Genomic DNA, 19,120 nt, shown 5'->3' with positions numbered 1-19,120 from the left:
GAGTTTAGTGGACTCATGATAAAGCATCATTAGATTTCTCTAATGAGAGCTCAAAGGTAACTTAGAGAATCCACAGAGAGCCTAAAGGTGGTTTGTAGGACCCATAAGAAGCTCAAAGGATGCTTGGTAGTGTCTAGTGATAGCTTAAAGAACGTATGAGAAGCTTAGATGACTCGTGAAGGAGTCTAGTGATTAGAATGCACGTGAGAAGCTTATTAGGAGTATCGTGTAGGACTCAAGTAGCGGTGCCAAAGATCCATTATGGATAATGTCGTTTGACCTCCAAATTAAGTTGAGTGGCCGTAGTCCACTCTTATAACTGACAAAAGTTGGCAAAGCAAGGTTGATGAGACATCGACTACTAATTCAAGTAGAGATTTGTAGTAGCCCGAGCGTAACCGCTTAGTGATTTGAATTCGTGAGTCATTATAAGCTTAAAGTGTTCGATATACTTCATTAAATCTAAATAAGTGGTCAAAGTGAGATCTTGTAACAACTCTTCTACTTTTACTCACCTCTCAATCCCTTATAAAATATTTTCCCCCAGGTTACAAATTTACTAGTTGAACCACTCTTGGCCATCAACTGACAACTATCTAGATTTTTATCTTTTGTTTTTGAAACTTAAAGAAATCACTTCCAATTTCTCAAAACTTGTTTTTTATTCTTTTACTCTTTTTTCTTTTCTTTTCTTTTTTAAATACCAAGAATCCAAATGTTTAGTTGGAAAATATATATGAAAGCTATAGTAAAAGATGGTAGAAAAAATCAAACAAAATCTTACTTATTTATTGATATTTATTAAACTAGAATGCCCAATAGTGGTGATGAATTACAAAGACAATCAAATATTTTGCTACAGATTTGGAAGGGTCAAAAGATATCAAAATACAATAAGATTAAAATCAAGGAACCATAAAGCAATCAAGGTCGTACCACATATGTTTAAGTTTGGGGAACTTTCATGATCGAACACACTTATACTTGTATTAACTTTGAGATGAGCTCATTTGAATAGTTTGTTCGATTGCGAAAAAATAATGCTAGATTACTTAACAACAACAACCACTGTTTACAAGGAACAAAGATTGTAACATATATTAGGAAGTTCAGAAACAAAATTGATAAGGTAAGAGAACCTGAAGTTAATCCACCATAGTTTTATTGCTTGCTTGGGAAAAAGCTCAGACACCTTCCTTTGTAAAGGTTGGTCGCCACAGTTTCAAAATCTAATGATAAGTAAACAACCTTAGATTACATGAATCGAAAATTTCTAGAGTCCTGTCCTTCACTATGGAAAAATGGAACCCATTATGACCCAAACACATACAATAAAAATTTGTGAAAAGATTATATGCACAAATCACAACATAAACATATATATACACATACTCAAGACTGCAGTGAAGAGAAGGGTCTTATCCTAAGTGCATTACCAGAGTGGATCAAAATGGAAGAAGAAAACACTCCATTCTTCTTATGTTTCCTCTTCAAGCTAGCAAGTGGGTTGATTCATCTTCTTCAGCATTAGATTTGGGCTTCATCCATTGAAACCCAAGACAAGACGAAGAAGAAGAAGAAGAACAGTCAAATTCTCTCAGTTTCAACAGGAGAAACAGCACAATCCCAACACCAAAACCCAAAGCAGCACTAGACCCAGTGAGTGAAACAGCAGCACAAACCAACATTACAAATGATTCTTCTTTACTATTCATGTCCTTGGAAGCCATAGCCAATTCAATCCCAGCAAACAGAAGAAGAACACCAAGAACTCCAATTGGGAACTGACTCAAAACCTGTGCAAACGAATTCCCAAACGCCAATCCCAAAACCAATTTCCCAATCCCTAAAAACACCACCGAAGCGCCACTTCTTCCGCCGAATCGGTACTGCCCGGCGAGGCCACCGGCGCCATGGCAGACCGGCATTGCGCCAAACCAGCAGCCGACGAAGTTCATTATCCCTACACTGACAGACACAGTCATTGCGGAGACTTCGCGATCTGGAAACAAATCAGCGGACAATTTGCAAACTGCAATCACTGAGTTCAAAATTGAAAGAGGAATTTGGGGAATTGCAGCTCGTACAAACCCTATTTTCCAATCTTCCCACGTGATTCTCAGTATGTGCAATTTCGAAGGGCCAAATTTAAGGTACTTCAGAACGGAAAGATCACGAAGAAAACAGATCAAAAATCCAAACAAGAAGACAATCAGGGCAGCAGGAATCATAGATAAGATTCGTAACCTTCTGATTCGACGGCCAGAACGAGATTCAGAACCACTAAGCGGTTCGGAAGACGACGGTTCTTCCTTATAAGAATCGCCGGCTCCAGTGGTCAAAATTAGAAATAGACAAGAAATTAGGGCAATTACTAGGCCGTCAAATCCAAGCCAGGACCGAGGTCCGCCGGTTTTAGAGGTGACCAAATCTTGATTGTACCGGATGTATTTAATGGCGGTGAAGGCGAAGGAGAGACCCTGAGAGAGCTGAATACCGCGGACGACCGGCAGCGGAAGGTATCGGTAAAGGACGGACATAAGGCCGGTGGCACCGAGGAACAGGAGAACGGCAGCGGTGGAGAGACCTGCGGCGGCGATTTGAGGGAGAGTGAGATGAGTAGATTCGGCAACGGCGACGGCGGCAATGGATTTCATCGGCTGAACTGGCATCGGAATGCCAAAGAGGAAGCCGGTGACAATGTTGTAAAGAGCGGTGAAGATTAGAGTTGTTCCGAGATCGAGATGGGAGACGAGTGTGAGAGTGAGAACGATGGGGATGTAAGTGCCGAGGTCGCCGACGGCACCCGATATCTCTGCAAGGACGGAAGTTTTGAGCCTGAGGGTCGCCGGCAGACGGCGGAACCACCGGTTTCTGATGGCGGAATGATCGGAAGCGGGCTCCTCCATAGTTGGAAATCGGCCGGTGGCTTACCTCCGTGTGGCAAAAGCCGATACGCTTAGTGTCCAAAGTTGGGATCAGTAAAGAATGGATTTTTGTTTCTATTTTGATTGTAGGTTTCAACTACCAATGAGTTGTACTCTTTAAGGTGGAAAAAGGGAAGAAAATATCTTCTTCTTTTTTTTAACGTATGAAAGCATATAAATTAATTCTAATAATGGTGTTACAATGTGAAATATTGAAAATATATAAGTAAGTAAGTAAAATACTTAATATAGTTTTCAAAATGTTCCATAAAGATATCACAAATTCACAAACAGATATTTTACTTTGAGGCATTTCATTTTCAAGTATTCAATGTGATTCCATTGTATTTTATTGTTCTTTGATGTGAAGTTTCCTCTTTCCAATAATATCTAAGATGGAACTAAAAAGAAATATCTATGATGCCAAATGGAATCCAAGTCTATCTCATCGGCCAATTGAAATATTTGATCGTTAAGATATCGTTCATTGAAATTCTATCTTAAATTTAATCTCTAAGTTAGTTTTTACCGAACTTATTGAATAATAAATACTAATTTTCAAGTAAGAAGAAAGCAATATGGGAACATGTTTTAAATAATTGTAGTAAAAATGCTTTTAAATAACAATAACAATAAAAAGTAACAAAAACTAAAGGAGACTACTGGAACTAAAATTGTATTATAGAGATCAAAATGGTATTTAAACCTAAAATTTTAATTACATTACATCTAAACTAAGTTTTCATTCTGAAAACGCACATAAGAAAAGGGAAGAGCTAAGGCAGATATGAGTATTTTCATTCTGTAATTTATCAACTATTGACATTAATACCAATGTGTTACACTAATGGAAGAATTTTGTATATGATTTACCAAAGCTACATGGAATGGAATCCATTTGCACATTTCCTTCATAAAGCTTACCTCAACGAAGTTCCATGGCAGCACTTATCTTTTCACCCATTAGAGACAACCAAACTGGCTTCCTCAAGTTTGGCATGGTAGTTAAGTTCCCATATATTTTTGTTGATTCCACTGGAATTTCATCGTTTGTCTTACCTCGTTTTCGACCTTTCGTACATTATCCGAGCAACCAGGAAGTAACCATATGCTGTTCAATGTTGCCATAGATGATTAAGTTTATGTAGAATTCCAAAAATTAAGTATGTTTCATCCTATACTAGGTTTTCCCCAATATCCCTCATCCCCACATGAGCAGACTCCATCCTTGAAATGGTGATACTCCTCGACGTCCCTGACCGATATTTCTCTACGTACTATTGTTGAGATGAACTTTACCATGTTGTGACAGCTATGGCACATATACAGGTTTTTTGTCACCCAGATAGGCATCCCCGGGGCAGTATTGATCAGCCCAAACGCAATGGCCTGCCTTTCACTATGCCCACAAAAAATGTCAGCTTTGGAGGATTCGATCTCACTCGTGAAACTGCTCTTCAAATTGCCGAAACCACTTTCCTTCATCTTGCTATAAAATCCATCCAGAACCCCATTAATTTCCTTTGACCGAGCATGAGAGTTATCACCGCTGAGGAAAGCGTGAACTTTTCCCTTTATTTCCACCCAACTGCAACCAGGATCTACGGATAGTCCTCTCTCTCTCATCAGTGATCTAACCTTTGCAACCTTGTCCCAGTTACCGCATTCAGCATAGAGATTGCAGAGAAGGATATAATACCCAACACTTTTATCGTCCTTTTCAAATATACGTGTCGCTGCAATTTCTCCAAGCTCGACATTTCTGTGAATTCTGCAAGCATTTAACAAGGCTCCCCATATGGCTGCATCCGGCCTAATTGGCATGTCCTGTATAAAATCATAAGCATCATCTAATTGCCCAGCACGGCCAAGTATATCGACCACACACGCGTAATGTTTCAGGTTAGGAGTCAGATTATACTTGTTTTTCATTATATTGAAGTACTCCAACCCTTCCGTAACCATACCTGACTTGCTGCAAGCACATAATAGAGAAATAAAGGTAATCTCATCTGGATTTATCTCTAATTCGAGCATCTTGTTGAATAGCTCAACAGCAAGCTTGGCTTGTCCCTGCTGGGCATAACCAGTAAGCAGTATATTCCACGCCGTGACGTCTTTCTTTTGAGAGTTAAATTGGTTTAGTGCAGGCACCTTCCTCCCACATCTTACATACATGTCTAGAATAGCATTTGGTAAAAAGCCATCAAACCCAACACCAGTACGTAGTGCATGTGCATGAATCTCTTTTCCACGCATTAGAGCTCCTATTCTAGCACATGCCGATAGGACCGAAATCAGAGTAACAGAATTTGGTTTCATTGATTCCTTCATCTGACGGAAGAATAACAGGGCCTCAAAACTTCTATTGTTAATCCGTAGCCCAAGGATAAGTGAAGTCCAAGATACGACATTCTTTCCTGAGATATTGCGGAATACTTCCAAGGCCTTGTCAACGCATTTACACTTTGAGTACATATCAATAAGAGAATTTGAGACTATGACATGTGATATAAGGCCAGTCTTAATGGCAATCTCATGAAGCCTTATACCCAAATCCAAATGGCCCAAACTAGCACAAGCAGATAACACACTAACTAAAGTGATCTCATCCGGCAGTATGCCCTCTAACTCCATCATTTTATAAGTTTCCACAGCCTTAAGAGGTAGCTTGTGACTGACAAGGCTAGCTATCATTGCCGTCCACGATACAACGTCTTTTAACTCCATTCGTGAAAAGACTTTCTCTGCTTCCTCCAAATGCCCAACACTTGAATACATTTTAATCAAAGAATTATTCATTGAAACATCACCTCCAAACTCTAATTTAACTACATAACCATGGATTCCTCTCCCTAATCTCTCGTTATCAAGAAGCTCACAGGCAGATGCTACACTAGTCATAGTTATCAAATCCGGATCGACTGAAAGTTCACGCATCATGAAAAACAATCTTAATCCTTCCAATCCCCCTCCATTTTCAAAGTAACCCGAAATCATTGCATTCCACGTAATTCGATCTCTCTTTGGCATTTTATCAAACAGTATCCTTGCTTTACTTATGTCACCGCATTTCACATACATAGTGATTAAAGCATTGCCCACATCTACATCCGACTCAAATCCAAATCTTATGACATGCGCATGAATCTCCTTGCCTCTAGCTATATCAGATACACCACCACAAGTTCTCAAAACAGAGGGAAAGGTATATACATTAGGTCTAATTTCAGCCCACAACATTCTATGATACAAATTCAAAGCCTCATCAAAACACCCCGCTTTAGTATACCCACCCACCAATACATTCCAAGAAAACACATCTCTCTCAGACATTTTACCGAATACATACCATGCATCAATTAAATTGCCAAACCTGACGAACATGCTCAACAAAGCATTACCAAGCCGAACGCACAAACAAGATTTGGAACTCGAAACAAGTTCGTAGACTCGAGACCCTTCATCGGGCGCCCTTCTCCATTCACACAGCCTCAACAAAGCAATGTTAGCATCTTCTTCCACCTCAATCCGGAGCTCTAGCATCGATTCCAGACGTTTCATCGCTTGTTCTAAGTTCCCCTGAAGACATAGTTCTCGTAATTCTAAGTTCTGGGTTTGGTTGATGGTCGAATTAGAGACCGCGGCGCCAACGACTGAAATTTCTTGAGTTTTTCTCACCGTCCGCTTGTGGGTTTGCAGATTTTTGGAGAAAGATAAGGTTTTTGCGTTGTGGTTGTTGGGGAGTTGTGGGTTGGAACGGTCAACATAGGTGAGAAGATGAGAGGATTGAGCAAAAACCGCCATGGGTGAAGATATAGAGCATTGTTGTCGGGGGTTTTGAGAGGGGGTTTAACAGTTAAAAAAGAGGGAATTTTGTGTCTTCGTAGTGGATAACGGTACTTCGAATATTGAACCCATTGATGATTAAAGAGAAATTTTTGCTGATTTGTTTCTGACTGCCATTGATTATTGATTGCAAGCTCAAGCTTTATCTAATTCCAAACCTGTTGTTCTAAAATATCTCCAATGGAAGAAAATGGAAATTTCATCCAATTTACAAATATCTTCCTCACCCTTACTTACTCTTGCTAATCGTCATTGAAATGCATTTGTTCAAAATAACAAAAGTATAAAATTGATATTTTTAGATAATCTAAACAAGAATGTTCATAGGTTGTAAAATGAGATAACTAATTATTTTCGTGTTGTGGTTTTGATCTTTCATTCATCTTCATGTACCATTGCTTTACCATTTTTTTTTGTATTAATTTGATTTGTAAAAGTTAAATCATAAGTTTACTCCTTAAATTTTGAGTTTAAATTGTCAACTTGTTTTTTTTTTCAATTTTGTATTTAGTAGATCTCTAAACTTTTAAATACATTTTTAATAGATAAAAATTGAAAAGAAAAAAATTTAATTAATTGAATTTTGAGTATAGATTTTAGTTTTATATTCATAAAACTCTCCATTGATTCTAAGTTGGAGACTAAAATTATAATTTTGAATGTTAAAAGAAAACCAAATAGATAAAAACCCTTAAAATTCAAAATCTATGTGATTTAGTGATTTTACGTAGTTGAGTGGAATTCCTCCCTAAGGTGGCTACAATTTTATACTTCTTGCAAAAAAAAAAAAGTTGAAATGAAAACATCTAATTAAATTCAAATTATTAATACAAAATTAAATAAACTAAGATAATTTGAATATGCATAATATTAGTATAAGTTGAATTTTTTTGTATTTGTAATTACTTTTTGAATGGTAAAGTGACCAGAATTCACGATGAACACCTACTTAATAATTAATTTCATTTTAATACCCAAATATCGTAGGATTGGGTTATTTCCTGATTTTTCCAGTAGTCCGAACATCAAAAGATTCACTTTGTAGAATTTTATTTGTATGATAGATGTTAGAATGTCCAAATTACACCAATAAATGATGAGCAAAAGCAAACAAAAAAAATTATAATCAATTAAATTTTTCGAAAATGAATTTTGTTGACAAAAAAAGGTGAAATTTTTGCTCTTATATAGTGTTTTTTTTTTTTTTTTTTTTTTTTTTTTGAGAAAGCAATTATATAGAATTAGAATGAAGTAATTTTAGATTAAAAGAAATAATAATGCATAAAAACAGAAAGAGGAAGTTAGATTAGAAATAATCATTAGATACATAATTAGAGAGGAAATTAAAAGAAAACATATTTTCAAGACACAGATTTCCTCCATGTCTTCGTTGGCGTCCTACGTTTCACCAACTTAGTTTTAATGTCCACCGGCGTCTGCCTCCCAAAACCTTCCTCCCCCATTTCCCCTCCTCCGCCCTCGCCACCTCCGTCATCAAGCTTCTCCATATCCCCAACGTAATTCTTAAAACCAAACTTCCTCCATTTGAAGAAACTCCCTCTCTTTTTCTCCGACAGCCTCTCCATTTGGGCTTGCATTAAATTGCACTGATTTTGCAGCCTCACAACCGTGTCTTTTAGCCTCTTGATTTCCATTTGTTGGGCCGTGATTTCTCTCTTCGACTGACACCTTGTTGGTAGATGGTCGAGGGCAGCAGATGGGCTACGTCCTCCTCCCCCACCGATCGAGCCACTCCAATCAAGATGACGGTAGTTGAGTTTGGTCTGCTCCGAGAAAAGGACTTGGATTACGGCTCGAACCGGGAGACGCTCGTTTTGAGCTGCGTGGAGTGAGGCTTCTGTTGAGAGCTTGCGACTGTCCATCAGTTTGCATATACTCTTTCTTTCTTGTTTTGATACATTTGGATGTGCCTAAAACCACAGCCCCCAATAATGTGTATTATTATTCTCCTAACTCCTAAACAAAAATTAATTCTTTTTCGAAACGGTTTATCACTAAGGTCGTGTAGAAATTAATTTCAAACCAACAAGTGGTCATTTGATATCCCATTGATTTAATTTTGTTGGACATTGACGTTTCTACTAAATAAAAAGGGGAAAATAACAAATGAACTTTATAGGTTGTCTCTTGTAGGTGCAGTCCCACAATGGGGCAGTAAAGTAAATATTGAGAGACCAATGATTAATGAGACAAAGAGAAAATTTCAAATGTGGTGGAAGTGGAACCAACATCCTCTCTACTTTCTATTATATACCTCTTTTCTTTTCTTTCTCTCTCTCTTCTTCTTTGTCAACCAATTTTATTCTAAGTATATAATTCTTTATCATCATAATATGGATTTTTTTCAAAAATAGAAAAATTAACGACTTATTTATATTCCATAAAACAAAATTACTATAAAACATTATGTATAAATATTTTGTCAAATATTCTACTTTTGACAATTTTTTTAATCCTAATTTTTAAACATTTTTTAAGATTATATTTTTTAATTTTTCAATTTGAATTTTTTTTTTTTTAATTTTAATATCTTACATTTTTACCCTCTGTCTCAATTCTATTTTTAAGCATTAACTTTAATTTAGTGAATTTAAAATAATTATGAAGTAAAATTTTTAAATTAATTTTAAAATCAATAAAAATGAATAGTGAAAACTAATTAATGGCATAATTAATTATTTAGGTAATAATGTGATTGGAAAAGGATGAAAAAGGAAATGAAAAGAACATGCAAAAAAGAGAAGAGAAAAGGAATTGTTACTTTGAGATAAGTATCAATGGCTCTATACAGTCCATCATCGGAGCCTCGAGCATGGTTCGGCAAAGCCCCCGCCAGCTCCACAAACTCCGTCAATCCCAAATTAGAATCCATCGCCGCCTCCGCAAGATAACAATCCACCATTTTCGCCACCTTAACCAATGCGGCCCCGCTCCTAACTCCCCCGCCGTCTTCCAAGCTCACAAACCTCTTCACAAGCCTAATCACTAATTCCACATCCAAAACCGTTCCACAAGTGTGACTAAAGGAAGGTATCATCACTTCCTTTAACGACGCTTGATCCAACTGCCATGTAATCCTCTTCTCCAACTCCGCCTTATACGGCGCCTCCACTCCCACCATATTCGCCGTCCGAAGTAACCTCAACAAAAAATTACACGGAATCAAATCCCTCTCCGGTGGCAAAACTCCAACCAACGTCTCCACAAAGAACCTCTTCTTCATCCATGAATTCGTCACACTCTCTGGCGATTCCTGAAAACTATTGTTATTCATCAAATTAACACCACCATTATTATTATTATTCCCTTGATGGTTGTTGAGTGCTTCATCGGAGAGATCTGGAAGCCATTTTGAAGCGTAATGTGTAATAATAGAGCCGATTAAATCGCTACGTACGCCTTTGGCTTTGATTCCGGCTAGGGTTTTGACGAAGTAATCGATGTCGAGGATGGTGGAATCGTCGAACCAGTAAGATTGGTCGGAATTATTATCACCAAATTGAGGACCAGGGGAGATTTTGCCGGAATTTTGAGGCGGAGATTGGTGATTATTGTTCATGATTTTTCGATTGGGAATTTGGGGGAAATTTGGAAAACAAAACAGAGTATAAAAGAAAAAGCAGAGGAGGTGATAAGAGAAGACAAAGATTATAAATGCAAAGGAAGAAAAAGGTATGATTATAATTTTGACAGATGATGGGATTTTTAAATTTATACCTTCACTTTGTGTGTAGCCAAATGTTGTATTATTACTGTATACAACCATTTGAAAATGACTAGGAATGGGTTTTGTTTTTTTTTTCATTATTATTTATTCATTTTATTTCTTCAAATTTTTTATATTATTTTCTTATGGTTTTTATCTTTTAATGTGTGTGTGAGAGATTTGGAATTGTGGTTGTTGAAGGGAATATTTGGAAGTGGACTTGTGTGTATGACTTTGAAATGTGTTGTTATCCACTTTAAAAAAAAAAGAAATTAGGTCCAAGTAAGGATGGTAATGGCCAAATAATAACACAATAACATAAACTGATTTCTCTTTTAGTTGGTTCCAAAGTATAGATTTTGAAAGTTTGAGATTGTATTTTTAGGTGGAGACTTATGAAATGAAACAGAGAGGAGACGCCCAATTGAGAGGAACAACTTCTCAGCAAGACCCAAAAGGTGATATAGGATGATGTAATCGTGCGGTTGAGAATGGGAAGAAGCAGGATATAATGAAGAGGAAGGAAGCAATGAGAGCCGTTGATCGGGAGGGAGGGGAAGCGTATCGTACGAAACCAACATGTGAAGAGGAAGCAGCAGAGGATTATTACAAAATTTGCCACAAAATGATGAAAGGTCGGAATCAACATTGGGTTTTGTTATTTTGCCATTTCCTTCATATCATGAGGTTTCTTCCATTTCCAACTTGCAAAGAATGTTTTTTCTTTTCTTTCTTTTAAAATGGTCTATTTTGTGTATACCTTTTTGTTCACCAAATATTAAAATAAAAATTGCATTCTTTTGTCTCTTTATGTATGTATTTTATTCGGCTTTTATACTTTAAATTAAGGGTGATCATCGGTCGGGTGGAAACAGTTTTGTAGAAAATCCACCACCAAAAAACGACTCGGTCGATTTACAAGAGGAGAAATCAACCACCAACCTCCAAAAGTTTGAACTGATCGACCGAACCATTAGTTGGTTCGGTTTTTTTCCGATCGAGATGAAGAAATAAGTGAAATTCCAGGGCTAATCTTGGCGTGTTCGTAGTTGAGATGAAGGAAGAAGTGAAATCCTGAGGCTAATCTCGATGTTTCATGGGCAAGACGAAGGAAGAAGTGAAATCTCGAAGTTAATCTCAATGTTTCCCTGTGGATATGAAGGACAAAAAGCTTTAAAAATTGAGTTTTTGGACTAATTCAAGTGCTTGTCCGACCGAGATTTATATATTTTTAATATTTTAAAATTTCAGTCGGGTTTGGTAGGCAAGGATATAAATTTAGTTAGGTTGGTTTGGTTTTTAGAAAATATCTTCCTTAAATTGATCGTCAAATGTCGATTCATTCGATTTCAATGGTTCGAATCGATTTTTCAAGTGTCAATACTTATCCCTAATCTTAATTTTGTTATATCTTGCCTTGTATCATATGCACTAATATTTGCATTGGTTAACTTTTTGGTAGTGTCCACTATCTTTTGGGCTTGAACACTACAATTGATAACATAGAGTTTGGAGCCCACTTAAAAATGGGCCTATTAATGGTCAGCTGAGCCCAAACTCCAACCATGGCTCCTTGACTTATTACTACTAATCATAAAATATATGGATGAAATTTTCAAACAAAAATAATAATAATTTCACACAAATTCTTTTTATTAATCAAATCATCAAAGACAAATTCCAAATTTGGGTCTTAGAGTGCTAAATACAATAATCATCCTGATTATAGTCAAACACATGATTAAGAACCTTGATTAGTACCATTAATGCATTTAATTACCACAAAACCAATTTAAATATGCTATTAATTTAACCATGTTGAAATCCACCCTATTACTATTTTATTTATAATTTAAAATATATCTCATCCGTAGATGTTGATAACTATTTTTTTTTTCTCTCAAATGATTTATTTTATTGATTTGTTCATATGTTTAGTTTTTAATTTCCCTCTAAATAATTTGATTTGATTGTGATTGGACTCTCATTTAATTTCAGCCACTCTTTGAGCAAATGACTATTAATCGTAAGCCTTTACTCACCCAAATAATTTCATTCCATTCCCTTCCCAAAGATATATATATATAATGAAAACAATCTTTTTAGTTCTAAAATAGTCTTTTGCTAATATTTTTTTTTTATTTATTTCATCTCGATCTAGTGTATTTATCGAAAAAATAAGTTTTGCTCGTACTAAAAGAAATCTCTATATTTATAGGTTAGTTTCATAGTTTGCGTTTTCTTTTATTAATCCATTTTTTCTTCTAAAAGGTAAAAGATCAAATATAATATTCAATTTATTGTGCACTGCCCACCCAATGTAATTGGATTTTGAATTCAATTTGAGCGTTGTGTTTTATCAAAATAAAAAGAATGAAATTTGAAAATGGATTTAACATTTTTTTTTTCTTTTCATTTGGAGGGAAAAGGAAAGTCTTAATTTTTTAAAAAATTAATAATAATAATAATAAATAAATAAATAAATAAATAAATAAAAAAGAGGAAAGAAAAGAGAAAGAAATTAAAATAAGAAATAAAAATGGTGGTAGGTGAGGTGGCCGTTTGGGAAAGTACAAAATTCAAGATTTAAGGGCTAAATTGCCAAAATTGACCCATCTTCACTTCAAATATTAAATTCATCATCAATGTTAATCATATTTAAGTCTCCATTTATTTAATCCCCAAGTTTCTTTTATGGTAAACACCAAACTATTTACGACTTAGGTAACAGAGTTTAACCATTTTTTAAATATTTCAAATTTGTCATTCCGTCTTTCTTCTTCTTCTAACTGCAATTTCTTTCATCGTCTTCCTCTTTTTTTTTTTTACATTGCGATTTTTTTCCATGTCTTTCTTATATTCCTCTTCTTTATTTACGTTGTTTACATTTAGGTAATCAAATCTAAACGATCATATACAAAAAATAGCAAAATATAAAATATTCTATATAAAGATTTTTTTTTACGTCGTTTAAATTTGAGTACAAATCTAAACGATCGTGTACCAAAAGAATTAAAAAAATCTCATCTAAATCGTGTACCAAATTTTGAAGAAAAAAAATCGTTTAGATTTGGATCGAATGATCATCTAACCAAATTTAAACGTAACCAAATTAAATAATAGAATTGAAAAAATACATTGTAACCAAAATCTAAACGATCGTGTACCAAATAATGGCCAGATCTAAACGATCATGTACCAAATATATTACGCGTGCATTGTTGACAACGTGGTTCACAGTGCATTTTTTGTATTTTCCACGGTGGGTCTGTGGGTTTTTTCTGTTTTCGAAATTGTTCTATACAGTGTAAATATTTTGCCGCTTTGTTATGTTTTTAAATTTTATTAGATTGAAATGTTATGTATTTTAATTTTAACTTTATTCATTTGATAATTGTTTTATCGGACATAAATTAAAACGGATTACAAATTAGGTGATCTAATTTAGGATTAAGATGAAGCTTTTGTTAAACTAAGTGTAAATAATTTTCAAACCGAGTGATGTTGAAGAATCATTTTTCTTTAATTTCTTTACTCAAATCCTCACACCTTCATTTCAACAATAAAATTGCTTTCCTTTTTTCTTGATTTTTGAATTGGGTTTCTATTTGTGTTTGAAATTTCAAAAGTTGATTTATTTTTTAATTCAATCTTAGCTTGAACAACTTTGAAATTATTTTATAAATAATAAATAAAGTAGATCACAAGTACTCGTAGATATATGACTTGACAAATAAAATATGTTGACTAAGATTTAAGACCAATTTAAATTTAAATAAACATGCCGTTTTTCAAATGTCGATCACTAAATACAAACTAAGTTCAAATCTCACGAAAACCAAAAACATATGTTTTAACAATTAAACTCCTAAAAACAACTCAAATTTAGATTCTCTCGACTAAAAAATTGTCCATACATCAATTCCTTAACCGTCTATTTTATTTGACTCGACATTTGAAGAAGTCACACAAAGATACAAAATCTAAATGTACTAATCACTCATCACAATTTATAAGGTTGATTTAAAACTACAATTATGTTTAACTTCACAAGATAACTTTCAAACCAAATTTAGCGAGGAAAATGTTAACCGATAAAGTTACGAATGTCGTTCAAAATTAAAATCGATAGAATCATTCGAAAATTGAAGTGAAGTGGAGGAGTGGTAAAACAGAAAGGGAAAAGGAAAAGGTTAGAAAATATGAAACAAATAGTGGGACAATATTTTTGTGGGTACTAAAATTATGCAAAACTTTCAACACAACCAAATGCATACACCCAACATGTCTGCCATTTCCTATCCCTTTCCCAAACCCTACCACCAAACTACTATTCATCTCTCTCTCTCTCTCATCAAACTTCCTTTTTTTTTTTTTTACCCTTTCCATCTTTGAACTAATTTGTTTAATCTTAAAAAAAAATTCGTTACAATGAGAGGATCTTGATTCAAAAGAATAATTATACTCGAGCTTGAAAAAAGATCCGTCGTCATACATTTTATATCACTGACAGACACATTTTGATTTGCATGTTTATGTAATAGAATGATATTATAGTGTTTATACGGTGTATTTGTTATAGATTGTTTCCTCTCACACACTACTTTAGAGTTTTAGGCATATAAATATATATTTGAAAACTATCGTGGATGTGGGAGAGATTTGTATAAGTATTTTTTTTGGTTTGCATGTAAGTTTTAGAGATCTTTCTAATGTACTGTTGAGCTTATTTTATTTGAATAAACTATATTAAGGTTTTTAAGTCATGTTAGACGGTGATTTTGATTATTACTTGTTATGTTTGTTGGGAATGTAAGCCTATCAATTATTTCATATTGTGTTAAAAACGTGTTAGAGTTTATCATAATTGTATATAAGATGCAAATGATCTAAAAATCAATTGATGTCACATTCATTATTAGCTCATTTAACCTTAATTTGTTCTTCTCACAGTAGGATAAATTTCAAAAAACACCACTGTATTATACTCAAACTTTCAGTTGTAGAAATTGTGAACTCTCTGAACTTATACAAATGTTAAAACTAAACCCTCAAACTTATATTAGGTATGTTTAAGAGTCTAAATTTAACGTTTATAAATTTGAGGAGTTCACTTTTTTATCATTAGGAACAACTTTTCAACTATCACCATAATTTAAGAAAAATTTAAGGTAAGAATCTCGTGTGGAGAGAATCGGATTCCCATATTCCCAAACAAAATTGTTGTAGGAAGAGAAGGATATGGCATTGTGTTATAAGAGAATATATTTGGGAAAAAAAGGAATCAAATTAGTTGAATTTTGGGGAATTAATAGACACCATGGACCCATATGTTATCAACGGCTCATAGTTGACGATATGAAATGGATAAAAAGTTGTTAGCTTTTGATGGAAACACTTTTGTCTGTTTTTTTTGGTATATAGTGAATAGAAAAAAAATAATGAAACCTTATCTCTAGAAATATTAAATAAAATAATATTCTTTTAAATTTTTAGAGTTAAGAGATTCATAACACCAAAATCCAACCAATTGTCGATGAAATTTCAAGCTTATCGTCGCTATAAAAACAACTTATACACATAACTTTAATCGAGTAATAACAACTCATATCGACAATGGACATCTAATACTCTTTCAAAGAGTATTTTCCTTCGTATTTGTTTCTCGTTTTTACTTAAAAAGAAATGATTAAAATTTGGTGTTTGATTCTCAATCTAAAAAGCACTATAAGGTAACAGCCGCTTATGGAGCGGCGGCATGACCGGCGGCATCCCATTAACAATGATCGGATGGTCAAAGTTGAATTAGTTCAACTTTGACTTGTATTTATTAATTACCTAATTAATTAATTTATAATCCCTAACTTAATTAATTATTATAGTTTTTTTTTTGTTTTTTTTTATTTCTTCAATATTTTAGAAAAACCTCAATCTTTTTTTATTTTTTGTCAGAAATTAAAATCCCTTGTTGAAATTTTGTCCATTTCCTTGGAATTTGGTCTCTCACATTTTCTTTTCTCTTTTCAATATAATTACCCTTAATAATTAATTTTAGTTTTAAATATTAAATTTTAAAAGGTTATTATTTACGTTTTTTAAATTTTGAATTTTATTTAATTTAATTCCTAACCAAATGTTATAATTTCACTTTCTCTATAACTTTAAGATTCATCATGGAGTATTTTAATTACATTTTTAAGTGTATTTTAAATAATTAAAAAAAAAAAGAGTTTAAACAAAGATGAATTTCTCCAAAAACAAATTTTCTTATCTCAATCAAAAAAATTTAATTATTAACATTAATCGATTAATTAATTGAAAAGAGTTATGAAAGAAAGATTTTACAAAGAAAAACAGTAAACTTTAATTAATAGGACACAAAATATAACAAAATTGATTAATTTTTGTGTAATTTTTCTAAACTTTTTACTATATTTCGAAAATAATTTAATTTTTTTAATTTTTTACTATCCATAATAATAATAATTTATCTAAAATTAACGAGTCAAAACATAAGTTAACACTAAAAATCTAAAAAAAAAAAAAAAAAAAGAAAAGGTTAAAATAACAAAACGGTAGAAAATGCAAAACTTAAGAAGCAATAAAAATGAGACAAAAACCTCGAGACCAAAAAAAAGAAAAGAAAAGAAAAGAAAAAAGAAGTATATATTTGTGAAAAGTTAAAATATACAAAAAGGTGTAAGAAAGATAAAAAGAAAAGAAAAAAGGTAAAAAGGTAATTCCCTTATTGGGTAACTAAAAAGTAATGATGAGTAATGTAACGCATGCCATTGCGAAAGGACACACAAAGTGGAATTCTATAAACAAAAAAAAGCTAACACTCTATATCGTATTATATATTATATGGAACAGTAGATTACATGTTTTAATCTGACAATGGCAAATACCGTACCTACCCCCATCCCCTTTCCTTTTCCCCTTCTAAAATACCATTTTTGTCCTTTCAAATCTATTCCAATTTCACTACACACAAATCATACCCTCATCAAAGTAAACCTTAATTTGAACATTCTCTTTCTTTTCTTCTCCAACATATATATATATATATATTATCAACATTTTCATCTCACTCATTATCATTTGAGTTTTGTTTTCCATTAAATTTTAATTAATTACACATATAAATGGTCTAATTTCAATCACTTATTTTTCTTTCTATTCTCGTTCAACAATAAACATTAATAGCCAAATTGAGAAAGTGACATCTCTTTGTCAAGTCATCAATGTCATTATAGAATTTGGGGATAGTTTCACTTAAAATACACATTTTTAGATACTCACCTTCACATATTTCACTTTAAAAACATACTTTTAGATTGTGTGTTAATGCTTATGTCTCGTATGTGTCAAACTCTGTTGCGGTCAAAACTAACTTGCTTAAGAGATCTTAGTACTGACATAATATTAGTAAGCTTAATGCATTATGATGCTTAAGCTAGTATGAAGAGGGACTAATTCTATTTTACGCACTTACTTGAAATAATCAGATTAAGTTTATTCTTTAACGGGTGTCTTAAGTATATCAACTCACCGATATTTTCATTTATAACACAAAGATGAGTGTGAATATTTGGTATTGTTTAGTGTTTAAAAAAGAGAGAAAGAAAAAGGCAAATTATTAAAAAAAAGTATGTAGTAAACTTAAACAAAAGATTTACAATTGGTAAAAATAATAAGAATTAAGATAAAAGGTTAAGGTGGACCCCAGAGCAAGTGACAGGCTGTACATGGATGAATATCCACGTGGTAGAGTAAATTACAAAAATAACCCTAAACGAATTACTTGGCCCCACTCCCTGACTCTGTGCCTTCTGTCCCTTCCCCCTCCCCCTTTGGTGACGTGACCATACTCACTCACTTCGGTATCTTTCCTTTTTTTTTTAGTTTTTTTTTTTTTCATTTTTCATTTTTTCTTTTTTCTTTCTTAAATTAATTAATTTAAAAACAAAATGCCTTTCTAATTTTAAAACTAAAATAAAAATAAAAATAAAAAGAAATCAAATTAAAAAGAAAAAAATTTCCGACAATAATCTCCGAATCAAACACTTCTCAACGTTTAACGGTCGTGTTCTCGGGGATCTCGCTCGCCTGCTTCCCCGCTTCCCTTTCTCCGCCCCCACTTTCTTTCTTCCTTTTCTCTTTCTTTTTTAAATCTTATAATACATTCTCATATATTTTCCACATTTGTCTATTTATTATCTTCTTTTATTTCTCAATTCTCATCTTTCTTTTCCAATTTCTTCCCTTTCTTAACTTTTGTGGATGCACTCAGTTCTTAAAAGAAAATCAAACATGAAATTGCTCAAAGTTAAATAATACATCAACCATATACTTAATGCATACCCCAAATCAACCTATAACATAAAGCTACTTTGTTGTCCTCTCAAAGACAATAAACAAAAACATTAGGTTAGCTAAATAAGGCTAATAGAGCTTTCTTTGTTTCTTTTGTTGTGTATCATCAAATTATTCTTTCTTTTTCTTTTTCTTTTTTTCTAACAAAAAGACTATTTATTCATGGGGTCCACTTCCAATTTGTCCAAAAAAGAAAATGAAAAAAAAATATTATGCCAGCTTTGCAACTGAGTTGGCACTC

The 19,120-nt window shown here is 33.3% G+C and overlaps 3 protein-coding genes across 3 annotated transcripts; all 3 read right to left on the bottom strand.

Annotated features, from left to right (window-relative positions):
- Positions 1-1,140: 1,140 nt before the first annotated feature.
- On the bottom strand, positions 1,141-4,790 carry LOC103499762 (molybdate transporter 2). Its single transcript, XM_008462839.3, has one exon. It carries the CDS (start codon positions 2,907-2,909, stop codon positions 1,491-1,493), a length of 1,419 nt encoding a protein of 472 aa, XP_008461061.1. The 5' UTR covers positions 2,910-4,790; the 3' UTR covers positions 1,141-1,490.
- On the bottom strand, positions 1,141-7,019 carry LOC103499763 (pentatricopeptide repeat-containing protein At1g15510, chloroplastic). Its single transcript, XM_008462840.3, has one exon. It carries the CDS (start codon positions 6,732-6,734, stop codon positions 4,098-4,100), a length of 2,637 nt encoding a protein of 878 aa, XP_008461062.2. The 5' UTR covers positions 6,735-7,019; the 3' UTR covers positions 1,141-4,097.
- A 1,035-nt stretch (positions 7,020-8,054) lies between these two features.
- Positions 8,055-10,356, bottom strand: LOC103499766 (root phototropism protein 3). Its single transcript, XM_008462841.2, has 2 exons — positions 9,559-10,356; positions 8,055-8,707 (listed from the first exon to the last, which is right to left on the bottom strand). Exons 1-2 carry the CDS (start codon positions 10,354-10,356, stop codon positions 8,138-8,140), a joined length of 1,368 nt encoding a protein of 455 aa, XP_008461063.1. The 3' UTR covers positions 8,055-8,137.
- Between the last annotated feature and the right edge of the window lie 8,764 nt (positions 10,357-19,120).

The sequence above is a fragment of the Cucumis melo genome, chromosome 1, assembly GCF_025177605.1.
Source record: "Cucumis melo cultivar AY chromosome 1, USDA_Cmelo_AY_1.0, whole genome shotgun sequence".
Taxonomy (NCBI): Eukaryota; Viridiplantae; Streptophyta; class Magnoliopsida; order Cucurbitales; family Cucurbitaceae; genus Cucumis; species Cucumis melo.
This window is presented reverse-complemented; position numbering and strand designations above follow the sequence as displayed.

Excerpts from the sequence above, each read along its gene's own strand:
- LOC103499766 (XM_008462841.2), bottom strand. The coding sequence starts at position 10,356 with ATGAACAATAATCACCAATCTCCGCCTCAAAATTCCGGCAAAATCTCC. Across the intron at positions 8,708-9,558 it reads CCATTGATACTTATCTCAAA|GCACATCCAAATGTATCAAA; the intron begins GTAACAATTCCT and ends CTGTGGTTTTAG.
- LOC103499763 (XM_008462840.3), bottom strand. The coding sequence starts at position 6,734 with ATGGCGGTTTTTGCTCAATCCTCTCATCTTCTCACCTATGTTGACCGT.
- LOC103499762 (XM_008462839.3), bottom strand. The coding sequence starts at position 2,909 with ATGGAGGAGCCCGCTTCCGATCATTCCGCCATCAGAAACCGGTGGTTC.